At 37.1% G+C, this 16,997-nt stretch overlaps 1 protein-coding gene across 1 annotated transcript in view; it reads right to left on the bottom strand.

Annotated features, from left to right (window-relative positions):
* The window catches only part of ANKRD42 (ankyrin repeat domain 42), a gene marked incomplete at its 5' end in the record, with an annotated part of 74,013 nt that overhangs the window by 29,829 nt on the left and 27,187 nt on the right, over positions 1 to 16,997 (bottom strand). The window contains 4 exons of the mRNA XM_025928613.2: positions 734 to 909; positions 4,332 to 4,437; positions 8,991 to 9,116; positions 12,909 to 13,109. Of these exons, the coding sequence (XP_025784398.2) occupies positions 734 to 909; positions 4,332 to 4,437; positions 8,991 to 9,116; positions 12,909 to 13,109 (609 nt within the window). The remainder of the gene's footprint in view (positions 1 to 733; positions 910 to 4,331; positions 4,438 to 8,990; positions 9,117 to 12,908; positions 13,110 to 16,997) is intronic.

Here is a 16,997-nt window from a genome sequence, read left to right as displayed (position 1 = left end):
TCCTCTACTGGTTATCTTATCTTTGGCACTACTATACCTTATTTTCTTTGTGTACTTATTTTCTTATCAGCTAGTCATCACCTTCCCTCAACCACCACCACCAGTAGAATGAAATTTGCTGGCAGGGCAGGGATTTTGTGCTGTTCACTGTTTCATCGATATTTGCAACAGTGTCTGGCACACAGTAGACACTCAATAAATATTTCCTATTATTAATCTGTAAAAATCATTTGCCAACTAACCATGGAAATCCTCGAGATGTTTACTTCCCTGTTTCCTATGACCCACTTAAGTATTTTTTCCTCCTTATAACTTTTTCCTCCCTGAGGGACAGAGATTATGTCTTACTTTTTTTTAAACATTTATTTACTTTGAGAGAGAGAGAGAGAGAGAGAGAGAGAGAATGGGGGGGGGGGGTCAGCAGAGAGAGAGGGAGAGAAAGAATCCCAAGCAGGCTCCATGCTGTTAGTGCAGACAGAGCCACAAACTGTAAGATCATGACCTGAGTCAAAACCAAGATTCGGATGCTTAACCAACTTAGCCACCCAGGCACCCCTTTTACACTCTATGTGTTCACAAACCCATAGCACAAACATTTGTACTAGTCTGGCTTCCCCCAAAAAATATGAAAGTATTTTTGTTTGCAGATGGTTAATTAGAATAATTTCCAGATTTGTGGTAAAAACTGGCTATGGTATTTCTTAATAAATCAACATAGAGTTGGCACACTTACTTCTGGCATTTGTCTTATCCAACTCACTGAGACATAGATCATCCCTGGCATCAGTGCTTCCCTCAACACCATGTCTTAAGAAAAACTTTGTATCATTTTCATCAATTTCATTCTCATCATCCAAGTCATATTTTTGTAGCCCCTCTAATAGCTTTACAGCCGCTAAATGGGCAAACCTGTGGGAAAGAATCAGAAATTAATAAGATCCACAATCTTCTTCAAACTGAAATGACAGTTTGAACTTAATTTAGCAGATTACACTCTGTACATTATGCCACCAACCCATCTACCAGTAAAGGAGCAAAACTGTACCTGGGGGTGCCTGGGTGGCTCTGTCAGTTAAGCATCCAACTTCAGTTCAGGTCATGATCTCATGATTCATGAGTTCAAGCCCTGCATCAGGCTCTGTGCTGACAACTCAGAGCCTGGAGCCTGCTTTAGATTCTGTATCTCCCTCTCTTTCTGCCCCTCCCCCACTCGTGCTCTGTCTCTGTCTCTCTCTCAAAAATAAACATTAAAAAAAAAAATACAAAAAAACACAACTGTACCTGAAGGTCAGTGACAATTTGACATACATCCAGCTCAAAGAGTTACTGGACACTAAGGACAAACAGTCCTATTACAGGCTATTTCATAATTTGTATTGGCAAAAATCCAAATGGGAGAGGAGACCCAATATCAAGACAATATGTGGTGTGCCCTAGACAAAGCTGGTCAACTGTATAGAAAGCCCAGAACCACCTTATTTGTTACCTATATTTACTACCTTTTTTGATGGCCTAATTTAGATTGCAGAACTAGTTCTGTTTCCAGTTTTAGGGTAACTATATATCTACCCCCTTAATTTTCATCCTTCCTCAACCCAAAATACTTGGCATGGTTTTGAAATGTAATGGAAAAACAGTGATTTTTTCTATCCATGTTTTCTATTTTCCTTGATCTTGCCCACATCTCCATGAAGCTTCCAGTAATATACCCTAGGTTTTGGAGCTGACATGATTGCATGTAATCTGCATATTTTTCTCAGTCATGCTAATTGAAGTGCTTAATGTTTCTTCTTATCACATGGAGAACTACTCATTAAATACAAAATCTCAAATCCTATTTTTTTCCACATACTTACATAACCATATGCACACATATGTCCTCCCCTTTCACCAGGTACTACAAATATTAACAAATATTTTAGGAAGTTGTAAGGTTAACAGAATTCATTATCTCTACTACTAGGTTACAATTTAACAGCTATCATTTACTGAGTACTTGCTTTATGCCAGATTCAAGTGTATTTGTTTTTTTTTTTAAGTTTATTTTGAGAGAGAGCGTGCATGCATGCATGTAAGTTGGGAAAGAGGAGGGGTTGAGGGAGAGAGAGAGAGAGAGAGAGAGAGATTGAGAGAGGGAGAATCCCAAGCAGGCTCTGCACTGTCAGTGTGGAGCTCAAACTCACAAACTGTGAGATCATGACCTGTGCTGAAATCAAGAGTCAGATGCTTAACCCACAGAGCCACCCAGGAACCACCCCCACCCCACTTTTTTTTTTTTTTTTTTTTTTTTTTACAATTTATTCAAGGTTATTTCTATAATAGTACACATACACCTAAAATTTTGGTGCATGAATTACAAAATTCTAATAGGTATACAGTGGAATCTCATTGTGGTTTTAATTTGCATTCTCCTAATGTAAATGATTTTGAGCATTTTTTAAATGCATATTTGCCATTTGTACATTTTCCTCTGGTGAATAAACAGTATCAAATGCTTGCAAGAAAAAGAAAACAAAAGAAACTCACTGCTAGTGAGAATGCAAATTGGTATGATCACTTTTGAAGGCACTTTCGCAGCTTCTTATAAAATTAAACATATTCACAAACTTCGCACACGACCCAGCAATCCTACTCCCAAGTATTTACCCAAGTGAGCTAAAAACTTATGTTCACACAAAAACCTGTATGTGAATGTTTAAAGCAGCTTTATGCATAATAAACAACAAATGGATATAATCAAGATATCCATCTATAGGCTACTGGATTAGAGAACTATTAGAATACCATGGAATTCTACATCTAATGGAGTATTACTCAGCAATAAGAAAGAAATGAACTACCAATACACATAAAAGAATCTCAAAATAATGATGCAGAGAGAAAGACGCCAGATTTATAAGAGTTTGTACTGTACTCTAGGAAATGCAAACTAAACTACAGTGACAGAAAGCAGATCTGCATCTGCTGGAGGAAGAGGAAGCAGAAAGCAGTGGAAGGAGAGAGATACAAAGGGAGCACAAAGAGACTTTTGAGGATGATGGATATATTCACTCTCTTGACAGTGGTAATGGTTTCACAGGTACATACGTTTATCAGAACTCATCAGTTGGTACTATACAAATATGCATACTTTGTCATATGCCAATTATATCTTGGAAAAGCCATCTTCCAAAATAAAAATAAAGTGGGCCTCAGTTGATTATGATCCTAGGTATGTGGAACCGCAAAACCATGCTCCGGGACTTCAAAGAAATCCCTCAAAATTTTAAGGAACATGAACTCACAAAAATTGCAGAGCAATTCAGTGAATGATTACGTTCTGGCATCCTGTCAAACCTCATTTGCAACTTTTAGCCCACATTTCTACCTTAGATTCAAGCAGTTCTGAACCACATACAGCTCCTCAAACATACAAGGTACTATCTTACAATTCTGCCTTCTTAAAGCACCAGCATAAACATTGCTTCCTCCAAAAAAAGCTTTTTCCCTGACCTCTATATAAATTCCATCTCCCTTCAGGTTCCTTCATAACTCTTACCATCATCTGTGTTAACATTTCTCTCCCACAACTTTCAAATAGGAAGATCTGGGTACTTTTTCTCCTAAGTTCTTACTGTATCTTACACATATGTTATAATGATTATAGTTAATAATTATTATTATGTACATTGTCTCTTCACAAGATTGCAAACTTGAGGGGAAGGACTATGTTTTTTCATCTTTGTAATCCTAACACTAACCATAGCACTAGGGACACACTATGTATGCAGGAAATTGAATGAAAAACAACCAAATGAACAAATGGATTGACTGAATTTTCCTTGAGGACCTGACCTGAATGAGGGGGTGTTCAATATTAGGTGTTATATTTAATTCAAACATAAACATCAAAATTTGTTTCAAAACCTATGTGACTCCAAATTGATTATTCCTTTTTATCACACAGTATTTCACTCGGTATGAGCATTTGTGGGACACAACTCTCCATTGTGTACCACAGTTTTAAGCACTGTAGAATGTTTAGCATTCCTGGACCTGACCTCACTATACATCAGTGTTGGTCTCCAATCATTGTGACACTCACTCCTCCACACATTTCCAAATCCCCTCCCTCCCCCAGGAAAGGGGACAATATTATCTCCCACTTGAAAATCATCACTTTAGAGAGAACAGTTGATGTCTCATCCAATGTCAATTCAGCTTGAAAATTGTCATTCCATCAGTATTTGACAGAGTCCTAAAATTCCATTAAATCCTCAGAGTTTTCTGAGTATAAGAGAGTATATACAAAAGTTTAAAAACAGAAGAAAGTATAAAGCAGATAGGGATACCTCTTAGCCACATCGCTGGGTTTCTCCCCTGCTTTGTTTGTAATATTACTGTCTGCTCCCATTTTAATTATCCACTGCAAACACTCTATGTGGCCTTGCCCAGCAGCTGTTTCAAAAATACAAACGGAAAATATAGACAAAAAAAGTTAGTAGTAACAATTATCTGAAAATCTTGGACAATCCCATTACAGAGTATTTTCACAAATAGTGATCCTTATAATAAACAACAAAAGTAAGTTGGGCAGATGTTACTTTCTCTGTTAATTTACATATTCATTAGACAAATATTCTATCAAATATCTACTGTGCTAGTCTCTATACAGAGGACTTTCCCTACATATATAAAAGCTGAAGCTCAACGAGGTTATTTATTTAACATCACACAGCTAGCAAGGAATGGATTTGAAACTATAATCTAGGTGTTCCCAATCCTTATCCAGTGTTTGCCTGCTGCTATTTATAGGTCCTGACTAATCTTGTATCTGACCAGAACGTGAGCACAATCCAGCCACAGGGACCCACAAGGACTTCAGATATCTTGCATCATCTTATGTAAAGAGGTTATTCCACCGACTCTCAAAACTCAAAATTTGGGGCGCCTGGGTGGCGCAGTCGGTTAAGCGTCCAACTGCAGCCAGGTCACGATCTCGCGGTCCGTGAGTTCGAGCCCCGCGTCAGGCTCGCGTCAGGCTCTGGGCTGATGGCTCAGAGCCTGGAGCCTGTTTCTGATTCTGTGTCTCCCTCTCTCTCTGCCCCTCCCCCGTTCATGCTCTGTCTCTCTCTGTCCCAAAAATAAATAAACGTTGAAAAAAAAAATTAAAAAAAAAAAAAAAGACTCAAAATTTGCAGGCCCCTGATTATCAGAACCATTTACCACCTTTTTCAAAATCTTGTTAACACATGCTCTCAATACTAATTTTCACCTCCATAGCTCTGTTTACATGTCTTCTCACCTAGTACTCAGCACTCAACCAGTCCTCATCTAATCTCTATCCATCCTTCTAGATTCATCTCAAGACTCTGGGAAACTGGGAGAAAAAACTTAATAAACTTAAAAGACCTGATTTTAGGTCTACTAAACAATGAGACTGGAGGACAGGACAGAACTTAGCAAGTGGCTGGCACATAAAGACTCTCAATAAAGTCTGTAAAGTTGATGAGTGAATAAATGAATGACAATATTAATAAAATGTCAGCTTTGCTCTTACCAGCTAGCTGTACAACCTCAATCAAGAAAACGGATTCCTCTGGACCCAATTTCCTTATCTTTTACAAAGATGATTTCATATTTATAAGGAGGGTACACTGCTGCTTCATAAAATTACAAGGATTAAATGTGATGACAGTTTTGCATCCCGTTAAATATCATATAAGATATTATTTCTGAATTCCCATGAACTCTCCTTTAATAATTTAACCCTTACCAAATTCTTCTTTCCTCAGTTCCTACTCTTGAATTCTTATTGCCTGTATTTTAACAACCAAATCCTTCTTGCCATTTATTACATCCTAACTTCTACAAATTTCTAGTTGTTCATATTGTAAGTATGTGGCTCCTTAACAGGAAGGTCTGGATCTCATAGAGTCTACACAGTGCAAGCATATGGTTGGTGCTAAATATAAATGCCTCTGTAAAATAAATCAAAGACTAGGAACTTCTGGTCTATCTTTGGCGTCCCAAAAAGTGAATTCACCTCCAATATTGGCAACAGAGAAAAGAGGACAGAAAGTCAGAAACAGTGACAGAGTAACCCCATCACTACTGTACAAATTCTTCCACCATTCTCTTCTTCACTCAGAGCCGTCTACCAAACTCAGAGTTGGCCCCTGAAAAGCCTGGGCCTTCTTCCTGTCTCCTACAGCAAACTCAAAACCAGTTAACAAAGAATACTATAAGATTTCCCAGACCTTTAGAAATAACCCCACTTTAGACAAAGATGGCAACATACTCTGTTTTTAAGATTTACAAAATAGTATTTATGTATCATGGATAACAGTTTTATAAGACAGAATGAGCTTAACCAAACATTTCCATGTTATTACACAAATACTGTTTACAAAAAAGGGAAAGGGAGGCAAAAGAATTTCTCTAAAATGAATTACAATAAGAGGATTTTTACCCAAGATCCTTATTGTATACTGGTTAGGATATGTTTAAGAATTTAATCCATGTTTTATAAGAGAACAGATAAAATATGCAGTGGCTAGAAATTTTTAAGAAATTATTTGCAATACTTATGGCTTAGCAAATAGAAAGGAAGGAGCAGTCATGGTGGATTTAAAAATCATTAAATGATTAAGAAGAAAGCCTCAATAATAAACACAGCAGCTTATTTACTGAATCAATATATAAAATAAAGGAAAAGAAGCAGAAAGATTGATAAAATGTGGGAAAGGTGAATTAAATCATAAGGAGACATCAACTTTTATTTGACCAATTTGGCTATAATCTAAACATACAGATGTTTGCCAGGAAAGGCAAATGTACACAAAATGCCCCTTCTCCCCATTATAGCCACCTCTCACCCCTCTACCACACCACCTGATCCACTCCTGGCCCTAGGTGTCCTCAGTGGATAGACTGACAAGAGAAGGGGTGAAGAGCAAACACTACTGGTTCCTCCTCAGTTTTCACCCTCCCATCTCACAATGGTTGCATCCCAAACACCCTATCATTATACATCAGTCCCTTTAGAACCTTCTTCCAGATCTCTCATTTCCATCTTAGTTCCAGTGGTGAAGAAGTGACTGAGAAAGGCTGAAAACCAGCCTTCAATGAAACTTAATTGTTCCTGGAAAGATGCATATTAAGCATCATGAGCAAGCCTATCTTTTGCTACAGTGTCTAAATGATACTCCACATATCATAATATTAGTAATAAGAAGTGCTTATATCTAGGATATGAGATGAGGGCTTTGCTCCAGGGCACCACATTTTAAACTATCCATCTATAGAGCACATATTAAGTCTCCTCCCCATTCGCAAATCCCATGGTGAAGAGTTAAACCCCTAGACAGCCAGTAGAGACAAAGGAGTGAGATTTTCCAAGTCTAGGGTAGAGTGTTTGCCAGAGTGGAAACCTCTTTGTGTGTAGGGGAAATCTCTTTGCATTCCCCTTCTTCTTATGCCACCTAAGCTCTCTCTTCCAAAACTACTGGTACACATGGTACTTAGATTCTATACTGGAGATTCCTTATGAATTAAACCAACTTTAATAATTAAACTAAGAACCTAACCGACAGGAACATAGTCTGTGATCAGGACCAGCAGAAGTTATTTATAAAAATAAAAACCTAGGGGCGCCTGGGTGGCTCAGTCGGTTGGGCATCCGACTTCAGCTCAGGTCATGATCTCGCGGTCCGTGAGTTCGAGCCCCGCGTCGGGCTCTGTGCTGACAGCTCAGAGCCTGGAGCCTGTTTCAGATTCTGTGTCTCCCCTCTCTCTCTGACCTTCCCCCATTCATGCTCTGTCTCTCTCTCTCTGTCTCAAAAATGAATAAACGTTAAAAAAAATTTTTTTTTTTTAAAAATAAAAACCTAATCCAAACACATGACTGCAGGGGTGTCAGGGTGGCTCAGTTGGTTAAGCACCCGACTCTTGGTTTCAACTCACCTCATGATCTCACAGTTTGTGAGTTTGGGCCCCGCATCGGGCTCTGTGCTGACAGTGTGGAGCCTGCTTGGAATTCTGTGTCTCCCTCTCTCTCTGCCCTGCCCCACACTCACCCCCACTCATGCTGTCTCTCTCAAAAATAAACAACTTTTTAAAAAATTAAAAAACACATGACTGCATTAACTAGACTACTTACTGTCTTTTACTCTAACATTTTTTAAGGGCTTTTTAAGAAATCTCTATACCCAAAATGGGGCTACAACTCATGACCCCAAGATCAAGAGTTGCATGCTCCACTGACTGAGCTACTTGGCAGGCCCTTTAACACTTTTACAAGAATTACCTGCCGTTAGATTCTGAAGGAACTTATAAATCACAAATGAGGCGGAATGGAAATTTCAGATGGGGTAAAGATTTGGTTTTTGATTTTATAAATACAAGGAAGATTGGCAAGAATAAATCCTAGAGTACATACTCCCAATAAGGACTGACAATTTGACAGTCTGATTAAAACACCAAAAAGCTAGTTAACATGTTAGAATTTCACATAGAAGGAAGGAGAGAATGCAGAGAAAAGTGGTAGACATCTTGAAGATATGTTCAAATCAAACATTCATTGATATTTCTATGGAAGTAAAAACATTTTTTCAGAGTCTAAGAAAGAAGAAAAATTTGCTACACCTTTTTCTCAAGTTCTGGTATACCTTTTTCATGCCTTAGCATGAATTAATAGACCATTTTTAATCCAAAGAAAATGTCAGTCCTAAGAAATTTCTCTAGCAGTCAATTTCATATCTAAACATGTCAGTATCACAAGAGAATTTCTATTGGAATTACCCTAAATGTGACAATTTCTGACATCATAAAAGGAATATCACACTTCAATTGAAAATTAAGCTGTGTACCATATAAGGAAGACTTAAATGTCCTAGGGTATCAGGAAAAGTTTTACATTTTCACATGTTTCTGAAGTATAATTATTTTAAAAGGTAAATAATTCAAAGGTAGTTATGTCAGAACTGAAAACAAAACCAGGAATAACTCACCTTTATGCATAGGAGTTGATCCATTATTATCACGTTCATTAATATTGATTACTCCATCTTCTATTAATTTCTTAAGCATTTCCAAATCACCCTTAAAGGCAGCCATATGACCTGGAAATGCTAAGGCGATGAATAGAAATTCAGTATCTCAGTAAACACATGAGTTCATTCTATTTTTCTTGACTCAAGCAGTCACACATTTCAGATTTCAATATTAACTTAATTATGATAATGTTATATTGGAATTAGTTTGATTGATGCAATAACAAGTAATAAAAAGGACAATCATAAAGTAAGATTATTATTAATTGTGTAGCCCTTCCACCCCTCAGGACCTCAAACATGCCAAGTAATATTGTACCAGAACTATGCTTAGCTATATTCCATTCTTCCCTCAGGCCACCACAAAACACACGATGGTCATTTTCAACCCTTCACATAGAGACATTTTTGGTCTAAAGTCCTACATTTGCACAGAACACTCACTCTCTGTTTGCAAGGAAGTGAAGAAAGCAAAATAAAGTGGAAGCAGATAAAGTATACATAAGTATGTATACAAACACATACACATATACACATGCCTGTGTAAAAGGGGCTGACCTAGCTCCTAACTACACATTAAATACCCGATAAGATGTTTTACCCGATACAACTCCAAGATCAGGACCTGAGCCAAAATCAAGAGTTGGATGCTTAACCAACTATGTCACCCAGGTGTCCCTATTCTCATTTTTAAATCTGAAAAGGAAACAGAATAGCCAAAGAATATTAAAAAAAAAAAAATTTTAATGTTTATTTACTTTGGAGAGAGACAGAGAGATAGAATATGAGCCATAGAGGGGCAGAGAGAGAGGGAGACACAGAATCCAAAGCAGGTTCCAGAATCTGAGCTGTCAGCACACAGCCCAACGTGGGGTTTGAACTCACAAACAGATCATGACCTGAGCTGAAGTCATATGCTTAACTGACTGAGCCACCCAGGCGCCCCAACCAAAGAATATTCTTAAAAGAAAAAGTTAGAGACTTACACTACCTGATTCTAAATCTTACTATATAAAGCTAGAGTAATCAAGCTGTAGTATTGCCAGATATATCAAATATGGTACATCTATACAATAGAATACTATTGAGCAATAAAAAAGAATGAACTATTAATATACATTAGAGGAATCATTCTCAAAATGGTTCCATTAGAAAATTCAAACTAATCTATAATGACATAAAGCAAATAAAAGGTTGTATGGGGCCTACATCCATACAGTTGAATACTGTTGAACAATAAAAAGGAATGAACTATTAATATACATAACAGGGATGAATCTTAAAATGGTTCTACTAGAAAATTCAAACTTAGGGCACGTGGGTCGCTCAGTAGGTTAAACATCTGACTTTGGCTCAGGTCATGATCTCACAGTTCATGAGTTCGAGTCTGGCATCAGGCCGTCTGCTCTCAGCACAAAGCCTGCTTTGGATCCTCTGTCCCCTTCTCTCTCTCTCCCTCCCCTAGCTTGCATTCTCTCTCTCAAAAATAAAACATTAAAAAAAAAAAAGAAAATTCAAACTAATTTATACTGACAGAAAGCAACTAAGTGGGCCAGGGTGAAAAGAGGGGTGAAATATAAAGGGGTATTATAAAAAAAACCTTCAGAGGTGGTGGAAATGTTTTCTATCTTGATTGTGATGGTTTCATGAGTGTATACATCCAAACTCACCTAACAGCACACAAAATGAGTACAGTTTATTACATGTAAATCATACTTAAATAAAATTCATTTTAAAAAAAAGGAGGGGGCGCTTGGGTGGCTCAGTCGGTTGAGAGTCCAACTTCTGCTCAGGTCATGATCTCACGGTTCGTGAGTTCAAGCCCCACGTCGGGCTCTGTGCTGACAGCTTGGGGCCTGGAGCCTGCCTCAGATTGTGTGTCTCCCTCTCTCTCTGCTCCTGCCCTGCTCACACTCTGTTTCTCTCTCAAAAATAAATAAATATTAAAAAAAAATTTTTAGTAGAAAAAGGATATCCCCTTAAAAACAAATAAATAATAAATTAAATAAGTAAATAAATAAAGGATATCCTCATCAAAGTGAAAAAACAAGCCACAGTGTGAGAGAAAATATCTATATCTGATAAAATTAATAAAGGATTAGAATCTAGAATATATAAAGAACTCAAATTATTTAGAAAAGGGCAAAGAATACAGTTTTTAAAAAGGGAGAAAAGTATAGGCAGGCAATTCATAGAAGAAAAAAACTAGAAGAACCAATAACTTAAAGAAGGATGTTCAACCTCATTCGCAATCAAGAAAATGCAAATCAAAATACAAATTAAACCTTTTCATATCCAATCAGCTGGCAAACATTTTAAAGTCTGACAATATCAAATATCATTTCTCTAAATTCCCATCAAACGTTGCTGATTAGAGTGCAAACTTCTACAAGCACCTGATGAAGAATGTAGCAATGCCTGTTTATACTGACGAAGGGCATATCCCAACAAGCAAACCCTAAAGTAGAATATCACACCTATTTACCCAAACAGGGCTCTTAACTCTCAGTCTTCAGAGAAGACAGGCAGTTCCACCAGCAGCCTCATCCAACAATCCCAATGTGCCATAAAAATATTTTCTGTGTGGGCTCTGTGTTAAAAAGGTAGTAAAGCACTTCTCCACAGAATCTCTTGTATGTGTATATAAGAAGACACATACAAGAACATTCCCAACCACATTACTATAATAGTGAAAAACAATCTAAATGTCAAATTGGAAAATGGATAAATAATGATTTTCATAAAATACAATACTATACAAACAGAATAGGTATATCTATCAGCTTAATAAAAACCCCAAAACATAGTATTTTCTGGAAAAAAGCAAGGAATAGAAGAATGAATACTGTTTTATGTCATTTCCTTAAGACTTTAAGAGAAGTTTCAAAGACTACTAGTCATCCACTAAAATCCCCTTCCTTCAATATTAAGGGAGTTGTAGCTGAGTAAGTCTTCTCAGCTAAATACTGAATTCTCCAGGCATCCTCACAGCTATTATGCCCACGTGGCTAAACTTTTGCCAATGGAATTGTTAGCAAAAGTGAAGGATACAAATTAGACCTTTAAAATCTCTGGTCCTAACCTTACAGTCTTGCTCCTCCCCACCTCCTACTGAATTAGCTACAACCAGAGAGAGCTAGTTGGAAAGAAAGCCAGTTCTTGAATGACTGCACAGCATAGATTCACTCTCCAATCTGGGCTGTCATATAAATCCTTAAGCTGCTGAATTTTATGATTTCTTTGTTAGAACAGGTTAAGTCTCTTACTCCAAAAACACAGAGCAGTGCATATTTTTGTAAGTACATATACATTAAATATAAAACATGTAGGGACACTGGGTGGCTTAGTCAGTTAAGCATACGATTCTTGGTTTCAGCTCAGGTCATGATATTGTGGTTTTATGAGTTCAAGCGCTGTGTCAGACTCTGCACTGGCAGCATGGAGTCTGCTTGGGATTCTGTCTGTCTGTCTGTCTCTCTCCCTCTCTCTCTGCCCCTCCCCAATTTGTGCTCTCTCTCAAAATAAATAAACTTAGTTAAAAAAATTAAAATTAAAACCTGTAGAATGGAATTCTAAATTGAAAACAATATTTACCTCTGAGAAGGAAGAAAAAGAATGATATGAAGAAGACAGAACCAAGAAACTTTAACTATATGTATAACATTTTATCCTTAAATTAGTGGCATAAAGAATGTTCATGACATTAATCTCTATATATTTCTGCCTAAAATATTTTATAATACCGAAGACAAACTGAATGAATGGGTGGACAATTATAAGTAACATATTTAAATACAACATTTTTCTTATAACTTATTTTCCTTTTCCACTTACTCTACTTATTAAATGTTACCACACTCCAGGTTTATTACTTACTTTCCTGATCTTTTGAATCACTTTGTTCATACTCAGCCCCTTGGATAAACTGCAAAATGTTCTGTTTAAAGAACCTCTGGGCCAAATCCAGTACATTTTCTCCATTATCATTGAAGGCTTTTAGAGCCTGTGTAGTGCTGTTCATTCTACTGAGTAGGAATTTAAAACAGTGAAGGTGGCCTTCCATGGCTGCTAAGTGAACTGTAGGTGAGAGAGAAAAAGAATTTAATTTTTAAATTGACAATAAGATAACTTGAAGAAACAAAGAACAATATTGGCTCTAATCCTCACCAGGAGATGACTGTCCCTTCCCCATGTAACAGGGACATACTGTAAGCAATGGTAACACCTTCTCTGCAAGCCCACAAGTCCTTACTCAGCCTTCTAGTCGTGCTAAAGCAACAGACTAAGTGGAGTTACACTTACTGTGAGAGTGCAGAGGCCAGATGAGAGATACCAAAGAGCAAGCCCCAGAACATTTTCTTGAAAAGAGAAATCCCAATTATGCAGCTTATAATTACATGAGAAAATACTTGCTAGGTAAGACAGATGATAGATATATTTATTTTAATGTTTTGGAAAAAACGGAAGAAATAAACCAAAATAGTCACTATGGGGGCACCTGGTGGCTCAGTCTGTTGAGCGTGTGACTTTGACTCAGGTCATGATCTCACGGTATGTGATTGCTGCTATCAGTGCACAGCCCACTTTGGATCCTCTGTCCCCCTCTTCTTGCCCCTCCCCTGCTTGCACACTCAAAAATAAACAAACATTAAAAAAAATAGTCACTATGCAAATACGAATGTTATTTTTATCACTATGTATTTTGTCACTTTTCCATAGACATTTATTCTTTTTATTAAAAACAGGAAGACTGGATCAAAACTGCAGACAAAGCGCACATACTGCCTCACCATTTCTACTCTAAATCCTTGAAAACAATAGAAAAGAGACTTCCTGAAGCCAAAAAGATCTAGAAAAACAAACAAGAACTCCAAGAACAGACAAAAAAATGTTAAGGAATCCCTGAAAGAAAATATACTGAAGCAGGCTAACGGGGAGCCACAACCCAAAATCCACAAAAAAATAAGAATGGTTCTGGGGGATTACAAGCTTAGGGCAGTGACTACAAAGAACAAGAGCGCCTTTACATCTCTGGAGAAGGGAGTATTTGGGCAGCAGCCCAATCAATACGCAAATCTTACCACTGGAGAAGTAAGGCAGCACCGAAATGACCAGTGTAATGCAAGAGAAACAAGATGTAACAACACCCAAAAGAGAAGTTGCTGGCACATGCCATCTACACTTTCTCAGCTGACCTTCCAGGAAAAACACCAAAAAACTCCCCCTAAAATTTGAGAATCCTCTAACAGCTTACTCATCATATATACACATACATGTCTTACAGGCATTTCTAACTTAACACATCAAAAACTCAACTCCTCATCCCTCTTGCACACATTTTCCTTACATAGTTTTCCCCATCTCACTTAATAGGAACTGTCTCTTTTCCATGTACTTCATGCCCAAGACCCCGAAGCCATCCTTGACTCCTCTTTCTGTCACTCTCTATGTCTAATCAATCAGCAAATCTTATTGGCTCTATCTTTACAAAATACACAGACCCCAGTTACTTCTCACAATCTTTGCTGCCTCTACACTGCTCCAACCAAAGAGCAGCATTAAATTATTATATCAGTCTCACAAGTGGTCTATTTCTCCCCTTGCCATCCCCACACCCACAATGCAATCTATTATAAACAAAATAGCCAAAATGATGCTCTTAAATGTATTCAGATCATGTCACTGCAGTGCTCAAAATTCTTCAATGGCTCCTGTTACCTCTCTGACCTCATCATCTATTACTCACTCTCTGATATCTGTTCTAACCACACTGACTCACTGTTACTACTTGCTGTTACTCAAATACACTAGGAACACTCCTGCCTCAGGAGCTTTATATTTGCTATCACCTCTTCCTATATTATTCTTTCCCCACGGTAGTCATAAGACCTGCTACCTCAACTCTGTCAGGTGTTTATCCAATTATCACCCCCTCAGTGAAGGCTTCCCTGACCACGCTTTTTTAAACTTCATCGTCTTTACTCTCTTCTCTGATTATCCATACACATATCCCTACTTAATATAATTTATATTCTTTTGATTATTGCCTGTCTCCCTCTGACCAGCATCACATGAAGGCCGAAACTTTTGCCTGTTTTGTTTGCTGTGATATCCCCAACACACAAGAGGGACTGACACATAGTATATGCTCAGGAAATAAATGTTGGATTAATAATTTAAGACAGAGAGGAGCCTGGGTGGCTCAGTCAGTTAAGCATCTGACTTTGGCTCAGGTCATGATCTTGCGGTCCATGAGTTGGAGCCCTGCACTGGGCTCTGTGCTGACAGCTCAGACCCCAGAGCCTGCTTCATATTCTGTGTCTCCCTCTGTCTCTGCACCCCCCCCCCCAAATAAATAAACATTTTAAAAACTTAAAACAAAAACAAATAACAATTTAAGATAGAGATTTGAACACAAGCAGTGTATACTAAAGCCACATTCCTAATCTCTATATTATACTATTAAAAAATATACTATATATAGTCATACATGTTTTTATATGCTTAAAGAAATAAAAGTTGGAATTTTCTAATGAGCAGGCAAAAAGACTTTAACAAATGATCAGGCACATTTAATAAAGAACCAACTAAAAATGAAATTACCCCCTACCTTGTATTACAGAAAAGTCAGTTCCAGGTGAGCTGGTGATCTACATGTGAAAGTGAAATAATAAAATTTCTAGAATATAAAAGAATGTTTTCATGACCAAAGCGTAGGGAAAGACTTTTTTTTAACAAGATTCAGAAAGGAATAACCATAAAGGAAGAGCTTATTAAACTTGACTACATTAGAGTGAAAACTTCTATTCATCAAAAGATATCTTAAAAGAATGAAAAGGCAAGACAGAATGGAAAAGATATTTAAATAAAAGATATTTGCAACACATAACAGAGAGCTTGTATCTATTATATAGAGAACTCATACAGTTAATTTTTAAACACAGAGAAAACTCAAAAAAAAAATAGTCAAAACATTTGAACTGGTACTGCACAAAAGAAAATAATGAGGGGTGCCTGGCTGATTCAGTCAGAAAAGCATGCAGCTCTTGATCTCGGGGTTGTGAGTTCAAGCCCAAGGTTGGGTGTAGAGATTACTTAAAATAAATATATTTTTAAAATTAAAAAAAGGACAGCAAACATTAAAAAAAAAAAAAACAACCAAATGGCCATTGAACATATGAAATGATGTTCTGTAATACCAGTCAATAATTATTTTAAATGTAAATAAACTATTAAATACTCCAATCAAAAGATACAGTGTGACTATATGAATTAAAAAAAATAAGACCCATCCAGACACCTGGGTGGCTCAATTAAATGTCCTGACTCTTGATTTCAGCTCAGGTCATGATCTCATGGTTTCCTGAGATTGAGCCCCATGTCCGGGCTGTCAGCACAGAGCCTGCTTGGAATTGTGTCTCTCTCCTCTTTCTCTGTCCCTCCCCCCACTCTCACTCTCTCTCAAAATAAATAAACTTAAAAAAAAAAAGAAAAGAAAGAACAATCCATCTATATGATGCCTACAAGAAACTCATTTCAGACCTAAAGACACATGCAGGCTGAAAGGAAGAGATGAAAAAAGATATTTCACAAACAAATGGAAGCAGAAGAAAGAAAAGCTGAAGTAAAAATCCTTATATCAGACAAAATGATTTTAAAACAAAGACTGTAACAACAAACAAATAAGGACATTACATAATGATAAAAGATCTGTGCAAAAAGAGAATTTAACAACTGTAAATAACTATGCATCCAACACTGGAGCACCTAAATACATAAAGCAAATATGAACAGACATAAAGGGAGAAAATGATAGTAATACAATAATAGTAAGGGCCTTTAAAACTCCACTTACATCAATGGATAGATTATCCAGGATGAAAATCACTAAGGAAATAGTGGCTTTGAATAACAGATTAGACCATATGGACTTAACAGATACATACAGAATATTCCACCCCAAAA

The sequence above is a fragment of the Puma concolor genome, chromosome D1, assembly GCF_028749965.1.
Source record: "Puma concolor isolate L17-30 chromosome D1, mPumCon1.1.hap2, whole genome shotgun sequence".
Classification (NCBI taxonomy): Eukaryota; Metazoa; Chordata; class Mammalia; order Carnivora; family Felidae; genus Puma; species Puma concolor.
The sequence above is the reverse complement of the archived record's forward strand: the minus strand, read 5'-3'. Positions and strand labels throughout refer to the sequence as shown.